The following is a 24931-nucleotide window of genomic DNA, read 5'->3' on the forward strand; positions in this document are numbered from 1 at the left end:
CTCCAGTGTCTCTCTGCTACCGTAACGTTCGGTAACTCCCCTTGGTAGATTTTCCTCCGCTACCACAAATGAAGCGTCCGCCAAGAGCAGTGTCTCTAAAGATCTAACAGCATATCATTTATTTGGCACTACTGTACTGACCCGTGACGGCTTTCTCCCAAGGGCTACTTCCACAAGTCCGAACAGCCAGTCCAGCAAAATGAACAGCATTGTCTATCAGAAGCAGTTCCCGTCAGCCCCTGCCACTGTGAGAATGACACAACCATTTCCTACACAGTTTGCACCCCAGGTGGGCAGATACGAGTGAGAAATGAGTATTACGTACTTGGAAATGATTGCTAATCTGGCTAAGTATCTGATTTCATAATCTTGCCATATTATAAGTAGTTTAGAAACATAGTTTTTAATGAGAAAGTTTCTTATTTAACAGTACATTTATGACCTTCCTAGATCCTGTCCGCAGTTTCTCGTGAGCTGCAGGTAGTGGCTGGGTAGCGCTCCAGCAGACAGGAGTAGCCGCAAGGTTCCCCACACAGCTCTGGTCGTTGCAGTCCCGTTTCTTTTATCTCTTTTGAAGAAGTGGACTTTCAGAGAAGGGTCCCAGTGCTTAAAAGTTTTCTAGGTTTAAAGTTTTCGTTACGTGGTCGTCGTCGTCGTCGTCGTCGTCGTTGGGTTTTTGTTTTGTTTTGTTTTGTTTTTTTAAGAGAACTATGTGTAGTTGAGTTGAAGTTTCTAAAGGATGTTCTAGTATATGTATAAAGACATTGGCTTCTCTTCCCTTCGCTGAACGAATGGAAAGACCAAAATTTATCAGAACTCTGAAAATGAGTATTGATTCCTGAGAAGACACTTACTTGTTGAATTGGTGTTATTTTTATTTATCTTCAGATTATGTTTGGTATAAGTGTGTGCCTTTTCTGCAATTACATCTTTTTAAAAAGATTGCCCTATTTAATAGCTTTTCCATCCCCTTCAGAATTTGTAGCTGAAATGCAAGAACCAACTACAGTGCCATAGCGTGCTTTGCTAATTTTTCTGGTCGAGTCTCCAAGCATGGCCTGTTTGTTCTTGGTCCCTGTAGTAGAACGGCACAAATGCCACATACTCCTTTCACTTGGCAGAATGGGCACAGATTTACTCTGAGATAAGCCAACCTGGTCTAGGTGGCAAAATTTTTTTTTAACAGTTCAATGTTGTATGTTTTGTTTTTTTCACTCAGATTCTCTCTCAGCCTAACCTGGTCCCTCCATTGGTAAGAGCCCCACATACTAACACCTTCCCAGCGCCTGTTCAGAGGCCACCCATGGCACTGGCCAGTCAGATGCCTCCTCCGCTGACCACAGGCCTCATGAGCCATGCTCGTTTGCCACATGTAGCCAGGGGTCCTTGTGGATCACTGTCTGGAGTCAGAGGTAATCAGGCCCAGGCTGCGTTGAAGGCTGAACAAGACATGAAGGTTAGTACAGTGTCAACAGCCAACAGAGCAAGCATCTGTCTCTGAACCATGTCTTAAGATGCCTCTGGACCCATAACCACAAACCCAGGCATTCATTGTCTCAGCTCATTTAACCAGCTAACTACTTTTATTTAATCCTTTTTTTTTTTTTCCCTTTTTTTTTCTCCCTATTCCCCTTTTTTTAATTTATTTTTTATCTTTTATTTTTTTGCAACTGTAGTTAGCAAACAAGTTAACATTTTAAACTCTGGCAAAATGGATTGCTTATAAAATGATTATTTGAGGGAGATCTGAGTTTAGCTGCTATATTTTTGGAAGAACAAAAAATAATGTGGATTATTACAGACTTCCCATTTTCTTTTTTTTTTTCATTTGTTTTCTTTTTTATCCCTCTGCCCCCCTCCCCCGACTTAAGATATAAATCATGGTTATGTGAAAATTCGGAGTGGTTAAGAGATTTTACCTATCTTGATTTTTCTTCCTTTGTGAGTCATGCAAGTACAGTTTTCCTCTCAAACTGTTTCCATACCTTTTTTTTTTTTTTTTCTTTTTTTTGCCTGCCACCTGAGTTGGCTGTATTCCACAACAGATTGTGCAGTTGTAGCTGAAGAACTGAAAAAAGCACTTTGGGATCCTTCATAATAAAAGGCACTGGGAACTGTGAGGTTTGCTGATGCAGAAGAGTGCCTTGAGGAGTCTGTGTGGGGACAGTTTCAGCATAACCTTTACCGTCTGCCCGTGCGGCCAGCTGGGTCCGTGGCTCTGTGTTTACTTGGACTTGACTTCACAGGTCTTAGTAATTTGGCCTGTTTTGTCACTATATATACGTGCATACACATCCATATATCGGGTCAGACTAGAACAGACAAAGCCTGCTGCCTTCAAACAGGGCAGTGCCCATAGTGATGCTTTACTCTGAATCAGAAACCTGTTTATGCTCATCTTTTAGAAAACTCGGTTGACTAGCTGGTTTCTTTCTACATTGATACCCCTCATTTCTCATCCTGAGTAATCAAATTTAAAGACTACTCTGCAGTGAAACTCTTGTTAAATGTGATCTACTTTTATTAAGGCTGTGGGCCTAGGATTTCCCTCTGTTAAAAAATGTGTAGGAATCTTTAGAAACTATTGGGCCAAGGTTTCCTGTTGTTCTGTCTCCTTGGAACTTGATTTTCATACCTTCCTGTGCTGGAAATGACATTAGAGCTTACAGTGGGGTCGGGGAGGGTAAAACTTTCTTGAAATTGCTTTAGATCTTTATATAGTATAGGTTTCCTGTAGAACATGAAGGGCTCCTTGTTATATGCAAGAGGTACAGAAACTTAAGTTTTAATTGTGTACGTTACAGTGGTATAATTTACAGATGACGTAAGTATGTTCTTTGGGGGCACCTAGTCAGTAAAAGTAGGAAATTATTTTACCAGCTCAGAATGTGGTAGGAGCTATCAGAACTTAGTGCTCAAGTGAAGTCGTAGTTACTAATTTCTGATGCTCTTCCCCTGCAGAAGAGAGCTGTGGGAAGAGGACTCAGCCACAAGACATTTGGTCGTAGGTGTTGGTAATGCCACAATATAAGTGCTTCCTTTTCGTTTTATTGTAGACCACATATTGATAACTAGAAGTTTTACGTGTTACGTATATCTGTCTCCAAATTTGTGAGCAGCCTCCCTAAATAGAACTTGATATCAATAAGTTTTGTTCCAGAAAAGTTACAGACCAACAGCCATTTCTGTCTTGTTATTTTATAAGAGGGCAAACTTGGAAAATGGGGTGGGAGGTGGTTCTGTTTTCAAATGTTTAAAAAAAAAAAAAAAAAATCACATGGACTATTTGCCGAGATAGGAAGAAATCTGTCCTTTAAGAGCTGAAAGATCATTGAGGTACTTCTGGTTTGGGCCAGTCACGGGGAGACGGGTCTGCGGTCGGTGAGGAGCGAGCGGAGCGGACGGACAGACTCCGCTCGAGCCGCGCCGTTCTCAGTCGCTCTTTCTCGTTTTTTAAGGCAAAGCAGAGAGCAGAGGTTCTTCAGTCCACGCAGCGCTTCTTCTCTGAACAGCAGCAGAGCAAACAGATAGGAGGCAAAGCCCCGAAAGCGGACAGTGATTCAAGTAAACCTCCTGAAACCCTGACCGACCCTCCTGGTGTCTGTCAGGAAAAAGTAGAAGAAAAGCCGCCGCCCGCACCCACCATAGCCACCAAACCTGTTAGAACTGGACCAATCAAACCTCAGGCGATCAAAACGGAAGAAACAAAATCTTAAAGGCTGTGGTTTATTGCAGGGGGATGGGGGAGGGGAAAGGGGAACGAGGGAGAACGAAGTCGGATAATGCCAGCGGCCAGAGGGGTACGATGGCCTGTGCCGTTATCCTTTGCAGAGCTGGGAGGTGCTCGGGGGACATGGGAGCAGTTGACGCTGACACTGACACAGCCGCGCGTGGGGAAATGAGGCTTTGCTCGCGTGCACCTGCTGTGAGCGCGCACCGTGCCGACGGCCGTGCGTCTCGGGTCCGAATCCGTCCAGCAGGTTCGTGCGCACTTTCCTGGAGGGCATATCGTTTAGAACTGAGATCCTCACGGTTAGTGAAACACCAGAAGTAGGAGGAACACAACCCCGCAGAGGACTAGCCAGGCCCGAACGAAGGGAACTCAGCTAATGCACCGGGTGTGGTGTCTTTGCTCCCTTACGTGCTTTGGATGTGATGGTAGCATTCGTGGGCTTGGTGGTCGGGAACCGAAGATAACTGGTGCTGGATAGAGGAGCCTTATTTTGTATTACGGCAGCTTGCTATTTTTGTAACATTGTGATTGAGTTGAACACAATCAAAGTACAGTCCCTGATCTCCCCTTCCTCCTGGACGAGTGAGCAGGTGATGGAACGCGCGGTCCACACCCTTGGATGTGTCCAGGCGGGCAGGCTTTGGCTGCTGCTTCCGTCGGGAATGGTGCTGTGTCTCGGTTGCCGCCCAGAGCTTGGACGTGCTGCTTGGCGTCTCCTTTCTTCCACGGAGTTGTCCTATCTTCACACGTGACAGACTGGGTAAAATACTAGTTTGAGTCTGGCTTGCCTCCGCTCGGCCATCTTCGTATGAATCCAGTGGGGTTTTGTTTGTTCGTTTGTTTTTAACGGTTTTTAACTGATGTTCATCAAGAGCAGTGAATACCTAGAACTGTGCCCTTAATGGAAGGAAATCCTGTCGAAGAAGGTGCATTTCTTCACCAGAGCTGTGTCATACCATCCTTTGGGCCCTCTGCTGGGAAAGTAGAATCAAGTCTCAAATAATGCCTTTTTAATTGTATCTTCTAGTATTATAGATGTAGGACAGTACTGTATCATACCTCTGTGAATGTAAAATACCTTGTACCTGCTTTATGATACGTAATAGTGACCGTGCTTTATCAGAGCTGTTTTTAATGACGTTATTCTAGAATGTTTTCTTTCCAGATGATGATTGAGAAGCTAATTAAAAAAATGGTGCCAGGTACCACAACAGTAACAGAACTTTGCTGTTTTCTGGGGTTTTGTTTTTTTACCTTTTTTTTTTTTTCTTTTTTATTAATGGAGTGTGCTGGATGTCTCTCTAATTTTGTTCAGATGACTGCAGAACCTGGAAAAGCTGTTGCTGCTATTGATGCATAACATACTGCTATTGGTCTTTTTATATAAATAAATAAATAAAATATATATATATACATACATATACATATATATAAATAATTTGAATTTTTGGAAACTCTAGCTGTGCTGTCAACTTTGGAAAAAGTATCCCAGTTGTACCGTGTTGGGTTGGCGTTGTACAGAAATTAACAGCCATATTGGTCTAGAAATGTTAAACATAATTTTTTCCATTTGTACAGGGGTAACGCACTGTATTAAATATGTAAGGTCTTATCTACATGGGTTTGATTACAGAAACTAATAAAGTATTCTCTAAATAATGACTCTTGGAACTTCTAATCCATTCATAAAATCTGGAACAAGAAAGTCTGTCCTGAACCAAAAACCGTGATCAAGAGTGCATTATGCTCTAAGAGAAGGTAATCATCTAAAGACTTGATTCCAACTTTTCAGAACTGTAAAGTTGATTCAGGCAAAATAAAGGTTGTCATGGGGGATAATAGGGCCTCTGTTCTCAGGGTTGCCATACTCCTTTTGAGAACAGATCTGTCGAGGAGGAGGAGAAAAGTCTTTCTGGATGATGCGAAGTGCTGAAAATAGAACGTAGTTTCCATTGTTAAGGCAGAAATTGAAGGGCCCAGAATAGATCTCAGTACTTACCGTTTGTATTTCTCTTATCTCCCCTGCCCGTTCATAGTCACTGTCGCCCACGTAAGCAGGCTGCAAGGGTTTTGCTTTACTCGTTTTGTAAAGTGAAGTGCTAAGGGATTTTAACTGCCTAAAATCCCATATCCGGAACACGTGGCCTCCAGACCCAGCTTTAGGAAAACTAGTAATCCGGTCACTGGCGACCTGTGTACCTTCTTGACTCCTGGATGCTGGGATTCGTAAACATTTAGAGAACTCGAGTTCTGTAAGGCCCTACCTAGATGGCCCCAAACTTTTCAGTTTGAAGGGTTTTCTCACAGTGGGCTCTCCATTGCTGGTGTGGCTAAGGCCAGGGTCCCAGACCAGTACCGAAAGGGCAGTAGTCACCGCTTCACGCACTTGCTTCTCACGGAGTCACTTCAGTTGCTTCTCTCTTCCATGTTCTAACCCTTCAGTTCAGTCCTCCTGGGTGTTGGGTCTTCAGAGCAACCAGCTGTGTAGTTTGCGCTCCGCGCTAGCAAGCAGCCACGTGTGTGTGTGTGCAGTGCGTGGTGTAACTCGAAACCATGAACACCTCGGGCCCTTTGCTAAGTAGGATCATACGGGGGTTTCCCACCGCCGCACCCTTAAAAAAAAGTATCCAGTGAGAGTGAGGTATTTATGTCAATGCTTCTCCAGAGCTTGGTCCTCCTGCCTCTGGCTTTCCCGGCACGCAGCTACGTAACCCAGAAGGGGGTGCTGGTGAGATGGCGGCGGCGGCTTTCGTCCACTAAATCCTTTGAAAGTTTCTCTGCCCTTGAACCGTTCTGGGAAGTGGGAAGAGGGTGTTTTTGTCCTTAACTGTTAATAAATTGTGCTTAATGATGGAAGAATAATTGGGGGAAGCGGCCTAGGGAATGAGCATAATTTGAAAAGGCATTTAATTTGCTTATTTCCACAATGCAAATCACAGAGTGTAAAGTTCCAACATACTCTCGGGTGGAGGCAAGATGCGGAAGATAGAACCAGAACGTGCTCTCGTGTGAAACCCCTGAAAGGCCCATTAGGTCTCAACTGTGTCCAGGGCACCTGCCTGCAGGTGCCCGGTGGGTCTCCTACCTTGGCACGTTCAGTATTTCCACATGCCCTTTCCGGTCTTTTTCCACCTGTAATCTGTAGTTAGCCACAGCTGACCTGTTTGTGGAAAACATCGTAATTTGTGTTTTAGGTGATTAGGAAATATCAGCCGTAAGATATCTGTGTGTGAAATGAACTAGACCTGGACAGTGAGATCCTAACGTCGGACTGGCCGTCTTGGCCTTGCACATTGCTGAAGGGAGTCATCTGCTTGGCCCTTTTCCTCCGTCCCTGCGCTGGTCTTCATTCATACCCTCCTGTACCCAAGGGCTGAGTTTTCTGCCCTTACCCAGTATACCCAGTCTGCAGTGCCCACGTCTCTAATCCTTCCGCTCCCTTCTTCCATTTGTTCCAGAATTTCTACTTTATTTAATGTGGGCCGTCCCTTTCCCCTGGGTTCCCAGAACCATCAGCAGGCAAAGATGACTTCTAGGTTTGAGACTCAAACAGCCGAAAGGAAGGGGCTGCCCTTAAAACAAACGTGGAAGACAGTTGGTAGGACACATGTGAGGGAGTCGAGTCGCGTTCAGTCTTGGACATGTCACGTGTAAGTGGTTATTAGCTAAATGGAGATGCCACATGGGCAGCTGGTGCGTTCATCCGGAGTCCAGGGGACAGATCTGGGCTGGAGGCGGATGGGTGCCATCGTCCTATGGACAGTTATTTCAACGATGCAACTAAACGAGATTGACAGCGAGATGGGTGTGGAGAACAGAAGAGATTCCAAGACTGAGCCAGGATGCTCTAGTGTCAAGAATCTAGGAAGAGGCAAAAGGGACTGAGGGAGTGGCCAGTGAGCTTGGAGAAAGTCAAGGACAACAATGTCTCTAGGGCTGAGGGATCCGTGGTCTCCAGTGCCACGGGCGCAGGGTTGATGGAGCATGAGGGAAAGGAAGCGGAGAGAGCAGACACAGACAAGTCTTTTCCAAGAGATTTTTGCTTATCTGTTGTGTGGTGGGAAACAGTGGGTCCAAGAGGGGGTTTTAAGACGGGAGGAAATACCGTGGCTGTAAACGGCTGGGAAAGAGCCGGCGGAGAGGGGAAAGAAAGCTGATGTTCGTGGGGTGGGGGGGACTGCTAAGCAAAGGTCTTGGGGACGGGGGGTGGGGGGTAACGGAGGATGGCGTTTGGCGCCCGAGTGTGAGGGCAGCTTTGGAAAAAGCGTTCAGCGGGTCAAGGGCTCACCTGCAGGGGCCGGAGAGGTGAGGACCGGGAAGAAGCGTCTGAGGTTTGAGCTGAGAGCTTTCGTGGCCTGGATGAGCTCCCACCTGAAGTCTGCGCTCCCGGCTGTGAAGCGGGACTAGTCACCAGGCTGTGTGCCTCTCGGGCACACACAGCTGCGGGAGGCGAGCGGGCCTCGGGCCGGCACTCGGCCAGGAAGGCAGGACGACCCAGCAGCGGCCCAGGGAGCTGAGCTGCCGGCAGGGGACTCAGGTGTCGCGCTGGTCAGGGCTGCTCCTCCTGCGACCTGCAGACATCACACCCCGGGTTTGTGAGGTTCCCAGCGATCACGGCTGAGTCACGGTCGCAAAGAGGGCTGGAGCCCCATGCTTCTGTTGTCGCAGGGATGGCCAAGGAATGGCGTCCCTAGACTCTCCGGGTCACCTGCTCCTGCGAGGCTCAGCCCGGTCCCCCTTCCTGTTCTTCCGAGAGGATTCCCGTCCCTCGTCTGCCACACGGACCCGCACAGCAGATCCCGTCACTGAGATCAGCCCCCTGTGTGGGCCACGCACATCACCAAGAGAGCCCGGCGGAAGGTTGCCCCTATTTCGAATGAACAATCATGTGGTAGCTGTGTACTTGTTGTTTCTAGAGAACACAGGTTCTCGCCGTATCTTACGCACTCATTTGTTTTGTGGGTGGACCAGCTTGGTGGTTAAGCTTACACACTCCAGGCAGCCAACGTTCTGAACCCCAGCTTTGCAAGCAGCCGCGGCCTTCCGCTGGGGTCCACACTGCGGTCGGTGTGAAGAAAGACCCCCTTTTCCTGCGGGGCTGCTGCTTGCCCATCCAGACTGGAAACTTCGGGTTTGGGTGTCACGATCCCGAGAAAGGTGTCTTCGAGGTGTCTGGCCCATCATGAAGGATACGTGGTGTGGGAGGCAGACGGGTTTGCGGTGTGCTGAATCCTTCGAGACGGGTCTGCACCACATCGGACTGCCCCCGCGTTCCTATCTAAAGCTGAAATGTTGTTCCCCAAGCCGCTGTGTCTCAACAGCAGCAAACACACACAAAACAGACCATTTTAATAAGTCAGTACCGTCTCTGTGTCCCTTCTGGAGTTGATGTGCGATAGTTGCTTCTAACATTATTCAAACACCATACAGATGTTTGTTTACATTTTGGAAAACCCTCCAGAGTTTAGAGACTTGGGTAATCATCGGGCCGAAGGAAACAGATGGGAACACAATGCTGTCGCGGGCTCTGACTCAGGGTAAGTCATTGTTGGGCTCGCACGAGGATCTCCACGCTCTGCCAGGCCCCGGGATGGGAGGGAAGGGAAAATGGACCTTCTGCTTTCAAAAAGTATGTTTGTGAGGAAGAGGCTTACCTTCCTGGCTATTAAGTGCAGAGCAATTTCTATGTACACGCATATATTCATAGTCATCCTGGGGCTAAATATATTTACACATTTACATACGTCCTGGGGCAGATACTTAAACACTTTAAAATGGGGGCAGGGAGGAAGGTAAAAATGAAGGATTTTTGTAAGTATTTTCTCACCCATCACTACTGCCCTAGTAGTTACTCCCCTTTTACAGGTAAGAAAACCGAGGCTCATAGAGGCTAACTCACTTACCCGCCGGGATCACTCAGTGCAAAAGTGAGAGCCTTGTCTGGCCATCAGTGTCTTCTGTTCCAAAGCCAAGGCACCTGCCGCCTCATCAGGAGGGAGCAAGGGCGGTGCCGTCTTCTCCCTGCAACATCTGCGGGGATTCCTCATCAAGGTCCCATGTGCAGGGAAACATTTGTGGCAGCTGCTACCTTCCCGGGGCAAATCAATCCCATTAACGCCAGTTCCGAGAGAGCCTGGCTCCGTGGGGATAAAAGAAGAAGTGAGAGCTGACGGTGGTGACATTTTGGTCTTTTCCTTCCCCGCAGAGGTGCTGGCGCTGACATGTGGGTCCAGAGTCTGTAACGGGGGCACTGCTCCCCGAGACCATGAGCTGAAGAGTGGAACGGGTCCCAGACTGAGCCGAGCGGGGGTCGAAAGGTAAATCAGTTGGGTGACCTCCTGAGAACAAAGTTTTCCCGCCAGAAGAACAGACTGGGGAGGTCAGGCCCTCCCCGGTCGTGCCACAGGGTCCCCTCGAGAGTGTGGCAGGGGTCCCGGAATGGAGACTCCTTCCTATTCCTTGGAGAGGGCTCATCCTTGGGGGCAGAAATCCAGGGGCGCTGGGCCCCGCTTCAGATTCCTGCTGGGTCCCGGGGAAGCTGCCTCCTTCCTCCCCAGCTCCGTCTCCCCGTTCATTCCGCGGGGGGCCCAGAACCTCGTTCGCACAGTGACTGGGTCTCCGACGAAAAGGTAAGAGGACATCCCAGGCAGCCGGCACTAAGTGGGTGGCTGCTGTGACCTTCCCTGTCAGTGTCGTGTCCCCAGTGTCTGTGCCACGTGCTCCTCTGTGAGCCCCAGCTCGGCCCACGGTCCTTTCCTCTTTTTTTTAATTATTTATTTTTATTATCATGTTCAAGTAGCCGGCATATAGTTTCTTGTTCTAAGGAGCAGGTAAGAAGGGAAGCGCTCCGGGAAGAAAGCCGGCAGGTGCCGGTGATGCCAAGCAGCCCCGGAGGGGAGGGCCCAGCTGTGCGACCTGGGGAGAAAGCCGTCGCCTCTCTGGGCCTCCATTTCCCCAGCTTTTACCTTGGGGATCATCTTACTGACCTCGATTTTGAAGAAGTATCTGCCTGGGGACCGGCGGGGCCGGGGGCGCGGGGTGGCTGGGCTGTAGGGAGGCCCCACTGAGGACCCAGCAGCGACGAGCTGGCGGGACCCACGTCCGGCCTGAAGGCCGACTACTGGCGCTTGTGTTCTAGATTCGGAGGTGCCGCCGGCCCGGAGCCCTGGAGTCCGCGGAGTGCAAGGCCATGGCCCAGAAGAGCCTCACAGGCCACGCCAACGACCTGCCCTACGGAGACCTGGCCTCCGAGGTGACCAGGCGCAGAGTCACCATGGCCACGGGGTAGGTGAGCGCTGCCCTGTGCACCGGGGCGCAGGGCCGAGGGGTGGGGGCGGACCCCACCCGCCGCCGCAAAGCGCCGCAAACCTGGTGCGCTGCGCTCAAGCCTGTGCACCTGTCGCTTCAGGGCGGATGTTATGGGCGAGAAACTGCCTTGTCCCCCATGTCGAAGCCCACTTCTGCGGCCTTTCAGGCAGGGAAAGCCGGGCGGGGATGGGCTTCAGATCCGGGGCTCTTCGCCGGCGCGGGGGAGGGGGTCGCGTGCGGCTCTGGACGCAAGGGGCGATGCGCCCCCGGGATGGAAACGCAGGACTTGGCCAAGCCTGGGCACAGCCTGGTTCCCAGCGTCCGGGAGCTCCCTGCAGGCAGCCCTGCCCTCTCCTTCCCCGCGGCCTGGCGCCCAGCGCGGGCCGGATCGGACCCTCCCCCCGCTGCCCGACACCCTCCCCTGACGGTGGGCTTGGTGCGATTTGTATTTTAAATCAAGGGCACAAAGGGTTTTGGCTTAAGGATGTCCGTGCAGTCTCCGTGATATGCTCAGAGTAAAAACTCCGGTGTTTACCCGAAATTCGGATCTCACGGGGCACCATGTATTGTGATTTGCTGACTCTGGACGAGCCCATGATGGCCCGTGTGGAGTGTCCTGTCCTCTTTCTGGTCCCAGGTCCTCAGATCTAGTCGCGTGCTCAAGACCTCTGCTATTTAAAGGTGAAGAAAGAAAGATTAGGATTTAGTAGGGCTGAAAACCAGCCCTACTGACATAGCTGTCCGGCTCCCGGCAGCTCCTTTGCTGCTTGTCTGGGGTTCGGGCCTGTCGGAGGCTTCCCCGTGGGGGGATGGGCGCTACAAGCTGGAGGAAGGGTGAGGGGCTTCCTCGCTCACCTGCAGCAAAGGCCACCATGCTGCAGTTTCTTGTGTTGGTTAAGTGCGTTTACGAGTTACCTTCTCTAGTCTCCATGAATGGAATCCCCAAAAGAGACCAACAGCCTAGAAACTTCTGCCAAGAAACCTGGCTTGAACTCCTAATAACGCCAAGTGTGAGTAAACAACGAAAATTGGCTGAGCTAACACTTGTCGTTTGAGTTTTGTCAGGTGCGGTATGAACGTAAGAACAATGGTTTTATTAAAACTGATACTTAGTTGTCCAAAAAATAAAAATTGACTTGAAATATGGACCTCCATCCAGTATTACTCACAATGCTTCTTGACCTTAGAGTCTGAGGGGGAGGGATGTATGACCTTGGCGAACTGATTAAAAAAACAAAACAAAACCAAAACCTTAGGTACAGTGGCTTTGGCTTCTCATAGATGTGGCATGTTGCCAAGCTGCACTGACAGGGGTACACGGCAAGTATGACCCCCGGGTTGACCTCGTGAGCGTGGGCCTTGTCCCCGGGGGCTGTGGTCCCTCTGCTCCAGTGTTTGCTGAAGAAGGAAGAACGTCCAGAACTCTGAGGCCTCCCTTAACCCTTTCTCCGTCACCTCCTGTCCCTTCAGCAAAGCCAGGGGTCAGCTCTGACTGGGGGGTACGGCAATGCGCTTGTGGAGATCAGAAGCTGGAGTCCGGGTCTGCCTTGGACTAGCCCCGGGACTGGGCTAAGTCCCCCCAGCTCTGCCGCCTCGGCTGAGAACGCGTCGTGAGGTGTGGCTGCGAGCCTACGGGTAGACGTTTCTAGCTCCAGGTGCCTGACTCCTCGAGCCCTTGACAGGCTAGTCCTCCCCTCCTGAAGATGGGGTCAGCCCAGCCCTGAGCAGGATGGGAACACGCTGGTAGAACCCAGAGAAAGGTGGGCTAGCCTGCAGGTTTGGGGGATCACAGGGCGGAAGTTAGGCAGAAAGGAGGGACAGCGTGGACTTAAGGCTGAACTGGGCAGGGCTGCCCGGGTGGCTCAGTCAGCTCAGCGACCAGTTAACTCTTGGTTTCAGCTGGGGTCATGATCTCCGGGTCATGAGATCAAGCCCCCTGTGGGGCTCTGTGCGCAGTGGGGAGTCCGCTTGGGGTTCTCCCTCTCCTTGCCCTCTGCCCCTCCAACCCATAAAGAAGTTAATTAAAAAAATTTTTTTAGAAAGGCTGAACTAGCCAGAGACTAGCTGAAATGAGAGAGAGGGAGCAAGCCTGCGCTCAGCTGACATGACAGGGCACAGGCTGGTAGGGCTGGACCCACGGGGCCAGTGGAGGGGACAGCTGGGCCTGAGAAGAGCTGAGTGGTGACTGGAGCCCGGCCAGAGTCCATCTCCCTTCTGCCGGCTGATAGCTCTGTAGGCCTGGGTAGAGGAGTCAGGAAGGATGTCCTTCAACGTGATGACTGGTTCTCCCTGGGGTCTGGGGGTTTCCTTTATTCCGTTCTTTTCTTTCTCCCCACCCCCCCGAATCCTGTATATTAAAAAAAAAAAAGAAAAAAAAATTCACTCTGCCTTTCCTCCCAGAGAAGAGATATCTACCAAGAAAAGTGATGAAGCCGGGGAGATGCCCCCCACTCTGGACTCGGAGCAAGGCCCTGCTGGCGTGGCTGGCCCTTCAGAACCCCCCGCGCCGCCTCCTTCCCCCGCTGAAGACTGCAGAGTCTGAGCCGGCTGTGAGAGCCCGCCAGGAGGTCAGGGGTGTCCTTGAAGACGGTCTTGTCTTAGAACATCTTTGTTCTTCCTTTCCTCACCATCACGGCTGAGTGGTGTTTATCCTCACGAGTGCACTAGGGCAACCTTTGGTTTTTCAAGCCAAGTCAATGATTTACATCCATATTTGAGCTTTCATTTGCCTTGTTCTATGGAGAGTCGTCAATTGTATTTGAATTAAAAAAAAAAAAAAAAAGACGAGACTTCAGTGTTTGTTATTAAATCGGGTTGGTGAAAAGTCCAGGAATCTGTGACTTTAAAGAACTGCGCTACGGAGAACTAGGAGAGATTTGGGCTTTCAAAGCTCAGCCAGGCACATTACAGTCCTGTGGCCTGTGCACTTGTTTAACCGAGCTGTGCTGTGTCTGCTGGTGCCGGGCTAATGGTCGTCACATTTAAGGACAGTACTTCAAGCTGTGCTTCTAGGAGATTTAAGTGCATTTCAAACGCTGTAGCAGAAGAAACCCAAGCTGAAAAGAAGCCAAGTGCAGAGTGGGAGAGAAGTCTTGTTCAGATCCAAGGGCAAGACTCTGCACCCACCCCACCCCCTCAAAGTACTTCTAAGGACTTCTGAGGCTCGTTGGAGCAGCTTGAAAACATCAAAAATGTGATCATTCCTCTCAGCTCATGATCTCAGAGTCCTGGGACCCACATCGGGCTCTCTGCTCAGTGGGGAGCCTGCTTCTCCTGCTCCCCCCACTTGTACTCTCTATCTCTGTGTCAAATAAAATCTTTAAAAATAACATTTTAAAAAATTTAAATCCACATATGAAAACTATCCTGATATTCAGAGAGAGAGAGAGAGAGCACAAGCGGGGGAGCAGCAGGCAGAGGGAGAAGCAGGCTCCCCGCTGAGCAGGGAGCCCGACGCAGGACTTACTTGCAGGACCCTGGGATCATGACCCGAGCCAAAGGCAGACGCCCAACCGGCTGAGCCACCTGGGCATCCCCTGAGGTGCTATCTTTTATTTCATCTACTTCGTAGGGTCCCTGTGGGTGTCCTCTCTCCAAGCCTGTCCTTAAAAATGTACTCTGGTCCCCCCACCCAACATTTGATCAGGTCCGCTTCCTTGCAGCAGCACGGGGCAGGGGTCAGGGGGAGCGTGCGTGGAGCGCCTGTCCTCGCCAGCTGGGTGCTCCGATTAGTCCCGACCTCCTCCGTCAGAAGACGAAACAAACCTGCACTGTCCAGTAGGATAGCCAGTAGCCCCGTGTGGCTACTTAAATTTAAATTCATTAAAATTAAATAAAATTCAGTTCCTCAGTTGTGCTAGCCACATTTCCACTACTCAGGAGCTTTATGAGACTAGCGGCCACCATACTGGATGCTGCAGATCTAGAACACGACTAACGTTACAGAAAGTTCTACGAGACCGTGCTGGAACAGAGAGGTAAAGTGGCTTGACAAAGGTCAAACGGCCAGTTAAGAATAGAATCCAGGAGGGCAAAAGTAAGAAAGACTAACCATTGTGGTATTTTATTTCCAGTTCTTTTGTTTTTTTAAGGTTTTACTTTTAAGTAATCTCTACACCCCCCCAAATATGGGGCTTGAACCCACAACCCCAAGATCAAGAGTTGCATGTTCCCCCGACTGAGGCAATCAGGCGCCCCTCCAGTTATTTCTGAACAAGTTCCAGGATGTTTTTTTCAGTTCACGTATTTCTTTAAAAAAATATATGAATTGGGACGCCTGGGTGGCTCAGTTGGTTAAGCAGCTGCCTTCGGCTCAGGTCATGATCCCAGCGTCCTGGGATCGAGTCCCACATCGGGCTCCTTGCTCGGCAGGGAGCCTGCTTCTCCCTCTGCCTCTGCCTGCCTCTCTGTCTGCCTGTGCTCGCTCTCTCTCCCTCTCTCTCTCTGATAAATAAATAAAATCTTAAAAAAAAAAATATGAATTAAAAGGGGCACCCGGGTGGCTCAGTCAGTTAAGCATCTGCATTCAGCTCAGGTCAAGATCCCAGCGTCCTGGAATCGAGGCCCACACGGGGCTCGCTGCTCAGCAGGGAGCCTGCTTCTCCCTCTGACTGCTGCTCCCTCTGCTTGTGCGTTCTCTCTCTCTCTCTCTGACAAATAAATAAAATATTTTTAAAATTAAATTGCTAGAAAAAAAATGGACTAAAAAGAATAATAAAAAATAAAAAATATTGGCTACTATGTGAGTCAAGCACTGCTCTAGGGACTTATCACTGAACAAAACCGTCAGTTCCTGACCCCAATTCCTGACTCCATGGAACGTGTTTTTGGTTTGAAATCACCTAGGGAGCTTCCCAGGTGAAATCTGAAGCCAGCCCCGGCGTGTAGGAGGTGGTGTAGGGGTGGGGGGCGGAGAAGGGGAGGACCAGGCCCCCCAGCATGGTAGGTGGCAGACTTCACAAGCACAGGGCGCTCCCACACAGGCTTGTCTTGGGTGGCAGCAGGATGACAGGACCCTTGCATTACTGGCCACGTCTCGAAAGTTTATAGAGAGGCCTTCACAGGGCTCAGGTGTGTCTGCCCTGCAGGTGTCTTCAATACCTCCTCACTGCGTCCAGGCTGAGCCCTCGGAGCTGCCCCGGGGAGGGGGAGAGGCCAGCACGAGCCACATTCCCAGAGCAAGGAAGGGAGGTGAGGTGCCTCTGCCCCCGGTTCAGCTCCGGGGCAACCCGCAATCCCCTCCTGGGGAGGAGCTTCCCCAGGCCTCCCCCCATGATGACCGTGGCCGCCCTTGCAGTCTTGTGAGCCACTCCCTCTTCCCAGACGGGTCCTGGGTGGTCAGCAGGGTCTTCAGGGGCCGTCTCCAGGGTGGCCCCTGTGCGGGCTGGCTGGGGCCCGGGAGGCACACGTCCCAGCCACAGCACAGGTGCACGCAAGAGAAGTCAAGGATTCGGGCGGTGACTCATTTTTCTACGACAGCCTCTGATCTGAATTACTGGTTTATCAAGTCCCTAAGCTGGAGGTCGGATCAATCAGGGTGTTCCTTTGTGTCACGTGATTGAGTAAAGACGACCCATTAGCAGACTCTTCGGGTATGAACACCGTGTTCCATCCGAATAACCCTGAGATGACTTCAGCGTTTCAGTGTTCAGAAAAGACAGGCTTTGTCTGCTAGTCTTTAAGACTTGCTGGCTGAACTTATTTTTTTTCTTTTTCTTAAAGATGTTATTTATTTATTTGAGAGAGAACAGGAGCAGGGGGAGTGGTAGAGGGAGAAGGAGACTCCCCCTGAGCAGGGACCGCCACCCCCCCCCCTGCGCAGAGCTCGATCCCAGGACGCCAGGATCACGACCTGAGCCGAAGGCAGATGCTGAGTCGACTGAGCCATCCAGGCGCCCTCAAGGGTGCATTTCAGCAGGTCTTGCCTGCTGTGGAGATGGAGTACTTCCCTGTCACCCCGAAGGGCCAAGTAAGTCCGCCATCCCTGTGGGACATCCCATTTCCGCAGGTAGCTCCTTTCCGGGGTGAGATGGGCTTGGTGTCCTCAGGTGCATTCACACCGGTTGAGAGTCGGGGGTGGGGTGCTGGCTGTTTCCCATGACTTCCACACCGTTACAGCCTTGGGTGCCTCCACGGGGGTCCCCGGGCTGGCATCTGGGCACAGGCCCTGTGGTCGATCATTCAAGCGTATGCAAGACTGGGCCAGAACTTCAGCCCGTCCCCACCATTGTTAGTAACTTGATCTGCTCCTTTAATAGTCCATGTGTTCTTTCCGCCCACCCTGCGGCTTGCGGGTTGCAGGGGAGACAGAACCTCTGCTCAATGTCGTGATTTTTGAAATGTGGCCTCCAGAGGCTGTCTCGGTGAGGAGGGTGTCTATGCATGGTCGATTTTCTTCCCCCTCATGCTGGCAGCTTGGTTTGTGTGGGGACAGGGGCGAGGTGGTGTTAGGCCACACGCAGGGTCCACAAACCCAGGCATATGTAAAGCCCTCGCTTGGAAGGAGGGGCCCAACAGGACCAATTTGCCAGTCCCTCATGGGCTGGAAACTCTGGTGGATGGTCTCAGACTCTTTTGGTGGTTACCTTGGGCGTCGTCGGGAACACACGGTCATGCTTTTCCTACATTAACTACGTCTCTGGACTCCAAGAACAACCCAGCATTCATGCCCATCTGCCGTCTTCCTTGGACATCGCGGTGGTCACTCTTTCTGTGCGCCCAACCCGCTGTGTCTGCTGAAGACTCAATAGTTAGGGCTCTTCCCAGGCTGGGTCCCCAGCTTGCGAGCTGCTGGGGCGGGGGGCAGGGGGAGTGTCAGCCCCTCGTAAGCTGGGACGTGGAAAACAGGGAGGTCTGCCTCAAGCTCTTGCAGACGCCCCCCCAGATGTCTTGCCACATATCCTGACCCCACATAGGCTTATCCATGGTCATCTATCTCTTGGCTTCCCACTCTTGGGGTCACCAGTGCAACGGGTCAGTGGTCAGGGCTCATGAGTGATCGCTGGCCCGATGGCTCCGAGCTCAGCCCTCTGGCTGCCGTGTGAGAGGCTGTACCTGGAGGGGCGTGTGCACCTGCCAGGAGTGGGGGCTCTGCTCGGGCATATTGGGCTTCGGTCCCCTTTCAGAGCTGAGACCCGTATCCCAGGGGTGCTCTCTCCTCGTGTATTTTTTCTGCCACAGCACCCAGCCCATACCTTCTGGAGTCCCGGTCACACTCGACCCTGAGGCAGCCCTGCTGGGGAGATGGCCACAGCTTTGATCTGCTTCACTCGGAGTTTGGCTTTCTCAAAGGCAGCTTGTTATCTGACCCCCAGCCTATAGGTGCCCTTTCTTTACCAGGCAGCATAAGGGTCAGAGGCTCTGTGCCAGATGGGGAATAAAAGTCCTCCAGACCCCCAAATCCCTACAAAGATGGGCACCTCTTTCTCATTCTTGGCGATCGAATAAGCTCGTACCTCATGGATCACGGCTTGTGGGACAACCCCGAGTCTTATCTGACAGGACGACTCCTGAAAACTTATGGCGGTTCCTGGGCCCTGAATTTTCTGTGGCTTCGCTGCCCGTCCCCTTGCAGGGGTCCCCAGCAGAGGCCAATCTGCACAGGTCAGCGTCGTATTGTCAGTGCTGTGGGCCTGCTTGGCTTGCAGGTGGCCTGGGGGAACCCTTGGAAGGCTTGTTTTCTCCCTCCCACATGAGGCAAGTTGATCTTAGTTATCAGAAACCCTCAAAGTACTTTTTATTGAATTTCCTTGAGGATGAAGGACTTTAACAGGGATATTTGCCCCACCCCCCACCGCCATGGGCAGCAACCAGAGTATCAGAATAAAATAGTAAGAGTCTGGAAATGATAAAAGACTTTCAAAATGGCCCTGTTAAGGCGCCTGGGTGGCTCAGTTGGTTGGGCGACTTCAGCCCAGGTCATGATCCCGGAGTCCTGAGATCGAGTCCTGCATCGGGCTCCCTGCTCGGGAGTCTGCTTCTCCCTCTGAGCCTCCCCCTCCTCTCATTCTCTCTCTCTCTCCAATAAATAAATAAAATCTTAAAAAAAAAATGGCCATGTTAGTTAAAAATCTGATGAAAGTTCAGTATCATGTAGTCGACAGGGAAATTTGGTCATTTCTGTGACATACATTTTAAAAATGTTATTATCATTACACCAGTATGTATCAGATGTTCGAAATTTCATACTAACACAGCCCAAAGAGAGTTTAGCATCACTTGTTACTTGACAGTGTTTCCCATGAAATTTTATGTATGCAAAATTTACATAGTTGTAAAAAAAAAAAACAACGTAGCCTCTGTGATAAGACTCCGTTTCTTAAGAATCAAAGACCTGATGAAGACAGGCTCTCTCTTTTCTAGGCAGATGACATTAAAGGTAAAGAAAAACCTTTCCTTACAATTTCTTTTTACAAAAAAGTAATTATCTGAGAAAACGTTTTCCCATTAATAGAAAAACAAATTCTATTCTTTTCACCAGTGTTTGTTGGATATTAAAACTCTTTAAAAAATACATAAATCCATTCCAGTCTTAGCTTGACGACACATAAAATTTGTTTCTCAATATTCCCTTTTCACAAACCTTCTGGAACTTTCTGTATCCCTTCAGCTTTTGTTCCAAAACTCCAACCAAGAGCCAGGTACCCTTCACAGGGCTCTTCACTGACACTGGTGACCGATGGAGCTTGCGGGTTGGACTTGGGGCAAGCGAGTCGGTGGTCTATAAAGCCTCTACTCCCTCCTTTTCCCCCTTCTAGTCTCTGGGCCATGTTTTGGTTATTTCCTGGGGTGAGGGGTGCATTTCAAAGCAGGACAAGATTTATAACCTCAAGGGACAGAGAAAGAAGGCCAGCTTTCTCCTAAGAGCTTTGGGGGAATGGCTGTTTAAAGTTCTCCTTTGTTTTAGGGGTCAGACAGCCTGGAGCATTTTGTCTGTTCCTCGTCAATCACCACTCCACCGTCTTTTTTTTTTTTAATTATTTTTTAAGGATTTTATTCATTTATTTGACAGACAGAGGTCACAAGTAGGCAGAGAGAGAGGGGGAAGCAGGCTCCCTGCTCATGACCTGAATTGAAGGCAAAGGCTTAACCCAAGAGCCACCCGGGGCAGCCACCCCCCCACCGCCTTCATTCCCATCACTTACCCAGAGATTTTACCTCTCCGTTCCCAAACCAGGCTTTGTCCCAAGGGCCCAGGTCTTAGCTTTGCGGCGCCATCTGCTAAGGCCTCTTGCTTATTCCCCTGCTCTCCCATGGGGTCTGCCAGCCCCAAAGCCAGTAGAGCGGGGGACACTCCCATGCTCTTCTTGACCTCAGCTCTGCCAGCTTCCTACCTCCAGCTCAGCCCCTACGCAGGCCTTCTTCGCCCTCCAGCCCCCCTGAGCCACCTGTCTGGTCCTCTGCGTTGCCGCAGTGAGTGATGCCGGCTTTCTCAGATAAACCCCTTACAACAGCTAGCGTTTGGGGGGCATCTCCGTACTCACGTGGCCATCCACAAGCATCTGACAAACGAGGCCCCGCAGCCCCCACCCCTCACAGAGGCCGCTGGCAGCCCGAGGATCCCCCCCCCCCCACAGATTTCCAGGGCCCATGTCCTGTGCCTACGGGCTGGCTCGACACATGTTGGCTCGTAAGCCCCTGGGGAGCTCCCCGGGTGTGATCTGACCCTGACCCCGCACTCGGAAGGCAGGGAGAGGCTGAAGGAGGAAACCGCCGCTGCAGCGTTAATACGCCAGGGCACTGCCCCAAGCCTTGTCTTGGACGAGGACAACCCCACGCCCGCCCTCTACATTAAAAAGTTGATGAGGAGCCCTAACCGGGTCAGTCACATAAATGCATGTCTTCTTCTCTTCTTCTTCTTAATATTGTATTTATTTATTTGTCAGAGACAGAGAGAAGCAGACCCCCGCTGAGCAGGGAGCCCCATGTGGGGCTGGATCCCAGGACCCTGGGATCATAACTGGAGCCAAAGGCACACGCTGAACCCACGGAGCCCCCCGGCGCCCTGCTGCGGGTGATCTTACCAGCACAGGACTGTCTCGCTCTCTGGGGACATCCAAGGCCGGGGGTGTGGGCGCGAGGCTCTCCGGTCGCCAGCGTCCAGCTCACACGTCAGTCCTGTCTTCTCGATGACCTTCCAAACATTCCAGAGAGGGACGTGCGACGGAAAGTGTAGCCAATTTAAAATCAGTGGATTATATCGTATGTCAGGGGACGATAAATGCACTGGAAATGAAGTTTGGAAATAATCAGACGGGGTCAGGAAGGGTGGAAGTGGCCGAGGAAATGGCAGGGCGGCTGCGCTTTAAACGGGCCGGTCCGGTCGGCCTCCGGAGGAAGGGGACAGTTGGGTGACGTAGGCGTGTGGCCGCTGGGCCTCGGGGAAGACCGGCACGACGGGCCCGAGACCAGAGCGCCCAGAGCTCGCGCAGGAGGCGGGCGGGCCGGGCGGCTGGAGCAGAGCGAAGCGGGCACAGGACTGAGGGGGCGGGGGAGGCTCTCGGGGACTGTGGAGAACGCGGGCCGTGGGGCCTTTCCAGAGCGGCCGCCCTGGCTGTGAAGGGGTCAAGCCCGTCCGGGGCAAGGAGCAGAGCGCGTCAGAGGCTGTGTCCACCCAGGAGGAGGACGACGGGAATCTGAGCGGGAGCCGCAGTGACAGATGTGGTGACAGATGGGCTGAGGCTCTGCACGGATGTGCCTGAAGATGGACCCAAGGAGGATTTCTGATGTGTTGGATGTGGGTTTGACAGCAGCGAGTAGAGGAGGCCGTCAAGAGTTGTGGCCCGGGGCGCGGGGGGGCGGGGGGGGGCGGCTCAGGGGGTTGAGCCTCTGCCTTCGGCTCAGGTCATGATCCCAGGGTCCTGGGCTCCAGCCCCGCATCGGGCTCTCTGCTCCGCAGGTGCCTCCTTCCCTCTCTGCCTTTCTCCCAGCTTGTGCTCTCTCTCTCTCAAATAAATAAAAATTTTAAAAAGAGAAAATTAAACCAATAAACTCAAAAAAAAAAAAAAAAAAAAAAAAAAAAAGAAGAGCTTGGGCCTGAGCAGCAGGAGGCATGGGGTTTCCAGCAGCGCCGAGAAGAGCAGATTCTGCACGTATGACGGGGCAAGGTGGGGAAACGCAGAGATTCTAGTTTCGCTGATTGGATATGCCTCGTAGACATCTCTTTAAGATTTTATTTTTAAGTAATGGCTGTACCCAACAGGGAGCCGGGACTCCCGGACCGAGAGCTGCTCCCCCAGCGGAGCCAGCCCGGTGCCCCGGCCTACGGGACCCTTCACCGGAGAGGCCCAGCTTGCAGATAAAGAAACGAACCTGGGGCTTAGGAGTAAGGCGTGCGCCGGAGGTGTAAACGGGGTCCTCGGCACAGCCGCGGCGCGCGGAGCCTCGGTGCCAGGTGAGACGGAGGAACGGGCCGGGGCCGAGGAGGCCGCGGAGCCGGGAAGCACGTCAGCCCGGAGCGGCTGAGGCGATGGGACTGTGAGTTTTGTGTGTCAAGTTGACCGGCCCCAGGGGTGCCCAGATGCAGCGTTGTTCGCATGCGAGGGGTGACGGTGTCCCCAGCTGAGATGAGCCTTTGAACTCGAGGACTCAGTAGAGCAGACGCCGCCCAGCGTGGGGGGCATCGTGCAGTCCCCGTAGGGCCTGAGTAGAGCAAAAAGCCGGGGGAAGGAGGAATCCACACCCGTGCCTGCTGCTTGCCTGCTTAAGCGGGGACCCCTGTCGTCCCTGGGGTTCATGCCCTCAGCTTCCCCGGTTCTCAAGCCCTCGGACTCGGACTGAATTACACCACCAGGCTCCCGGGCCTCCAGCTTCCAGAAGGCAGACCGTGGACTTCTCAGCTTCTACAGTTGGCGTGAATCAGTTCCTCACACTAAATCTCGTTTCATACCTCCATCCGCGTCTCCTGCGGGGTCTGTTTCTCTGGAGGACCCCGAGCGGCACGGGCTGGAGGGGGGCTCGGGAATGCGGGAGGAGCGGTCAGCGATGCAGGCGACTCCAATATCTTGGACGCCACGTCCCGAACGATTCCCTTCCTCCCTCCTTCGTTCACACTCTTCTTCCGTCCCAAAGCCAGAGGCAGGAGCTGGCAGAGGGAAAGAAAAGGAGCCATGGGCTGGCGTGTGTGAGGCCTGGCCTCACCAGCATGAGAGCGGATGGGCTTCTCACCCGAAGCTCTCTCACCATCTCGCACGAGGCCTTCAGACACCGGTGGCGACAGGCGCTCACAGCGGTGAATGAGCTCATGAGTTCCTACTTGTGGGGATCTAGTCTTTAGGAGTCTGGTATCAGTGGGGTGCAGTGGTGACATCCAGTTAGTACGGACTGAATGGTGTGTCGCCCCTGGGTTCGTGTGTCAAAGTTTTAACCCCTAGTACCTCAGAAGGTGACCGTCTTTTGAGATAGGAGCTTTAAAGAGGTAATTGCAGTAAAATTGGGTCACTGGGGTGGGCCCTAATCCAATCTGACTGCTGTTCTTAAAAAAAGAGGAAATTAGGGCACAGAGGCATGCAGAAGGAGGGCCCTGTGGAGAGTCAGGGAGAAGGCAACCATCTACAAGCCAAGACGGGAGGCCTCGGAAGACACACCGCTGGTGACACCTCCATCTCAGCCTCCAGAACTGTAAGAGAATAGATTTCCATTGTCTCAGCCGCCGCATCCATGGCCTTTGTCATGGTGACCCGAGCAGACAAACACACCCGTGGAGAGACTCACCTCCTTCCTGCTCACGCTTGGCACCTGTAGCCCCTACAAGGACTGACTCTCGAGGGGCTAGGAAACGTTCCGTTCTGCGTTTTGCTTTCCGAAGCACACTCTTTAGGACTCGCGATAGAGACACTTGTCTTTAAAGTCAAGGTTTTGACGTTAAAGTGCTGGTTCTCTTGGAAATCAAAAGGCCGAGCGAGGCCTGGTCCCAAGACCAAGATTTGAAAAGATAACAGGAGAAGGGCCCGACTGTGGCATCCCTGCAGTTGCATAATGTCTGGGGGAGGCCAGGGAAAAGGAGAGAAAAAGAGAGCATAGGTTCTGGAGAGTTCTTGTCAAAGCAGACGGTTTGGGGCATGAGAAGGCAGAAGCTTCCAGGTCAAACCTGGGTAGGTGGCAACGTTCTAAGGGAAGTGGCCCGTGTGCCAGCAGAGGGGCAGAAGGGGCCCCGAGACCGATCTAGGGGAGAGTGCCTGAGCACCCCGAGTTTCCTCTGGTGCAAATAACCTCCTGAAGGGACACAGAACAGGCTGGGACAAAGCAGCAGCCTGCCGGCGCTGGCCTCGGGGATGTGGCCGTCACGCGGCCGTCACATGTGGAGACGAGCGTGTCAGCGGCCAGTACTGGAGGCTGCACAGGGACTGAGACCCGACAGGACAAGAATCGGCCTGGATGCCTCTCCCTGCTCGCCCCAGGGCCCTGGCCTCTCTGGAGCACGGAGGCCACCTGGAGGAGCTCGGGGACGAGGAGTGACCTGAACTGACTGAAAGCACATTAACGGGACAGAGGCCAAGCTGAATTGGCCAGATGAAGTGTTGTCGCACTCGGGGCAAGGGGACGTCAAGGTCACAAGTAAGTTCAGTTACTTAAAAGCCAATGGGGGGGGGGGTCTGCTCATCTGGGTTGTAGTTTAGGGAACGGATGCCCATGCCGGCCAGTAAGAACCAACACAGAGCCCAGGCTGCTGGGGAAAGAGAAGATGGCTTGGGGGGGACCTGGAGCCCAGGAGATGGGGGCGGAGGGGCGGGTTCCATGGTTGCCAGGTGTCGTCGGGGGCCACACGGCAAAGCCACCTCTCAGTCACACACACACACACACACACACACACACACACACGCACGCACTGCTGGTGTCCTGCTGGCTCAGGTCCCTCCCCAGGGATTATCAGGTGCCGGAATCCGGGCTCTT

General features: G+C 52.1%; 2 protein-coding genes across 14 annotated transcripts in view; both read left to right on the forward strand.

Moving 5' to 3' along the window:
- PRRC2C (proline rich coiled-coil 2C) overlaps positions 1-5395 on the forward strand; it is a 95569-nt gene extending 90174 nt beyond the window's left edge. For 5 of the 13 annotated variants that reach the window (XM_044266957.1, XM_044266959.1, XM_044266960.1 and 2 more), the window contains exons 33-35: positions 163-289; positions 1220-1456; positions 3459-5395. In XM_044266957.1, the coding sequence (XP_044122892.1) occupies positions 163-289; positions 1220-1456; positions 3459-3716 (622 nt within the window). In that variant the 3' untranslated portion in view covers positions 3717-5395. Of the gene's footprint in view, positions 1-162; positions 290-1219; positions 1457-2961; positions 3015-3458 lie in introns of all 13 variants that reach the window. The other 8 variants (XM_044266963.1, XM_044266965.1, XM_044266970.1 and 5 more) reach the window with 6 other exon arrangements.
- Positions 5396-10916: 5521 nt separating this feature from the next.
- On the forward strand, positions 10917-13971 carry MYOCOS (myocilin opposite strand). Its single transcript, XM_044266276.1, has 2 exons — positions 10917-11017; positions 13442-13971. Exons 1-2 carry the CDS (start codon positions 10923-10925, stop codon positions 13581-13583), a joined length of 237 nt encoding a protein of 78 aa, XP_044122211.1. The 5' UTR covers positions 10917-10922; the 3' UTR covers positions 13584-13971.
- Positions 13972-24931: the final 10960 nt, after the last annotated feature.

Source organism: Neovison vison, chromosome 10 (assembly GCF_020171115.1).
Source record: "Neovison vison isolate M4711 chromosome 10, ASM_NN_V1, whole genome shotgun sequence".
NCBI lineage: Eukaryota > Metazoa > Chordata > Mammalia > Carnivora > Mustelidae > Neogale > Neogale vison.

What these genes read in the sequence shown, in the direction of transcription:
- MYOCOS (XM_044266276.1), top strand. Translation starts at nt 10,923, where the DNA reads ATGGCCCAGAAGAGCCTCACAGGCCACGCCAACGACCTGCCCTACGGA. An exon ending in AGAGTCACCATGGCCACGGG is followed by an intron (nt 11,018 to 13,441) that starts GTAGGTGAGCGC and finishes CTTTCCTCCCAG; the next exon opens with AGAAGAGATATCTACCAAGA.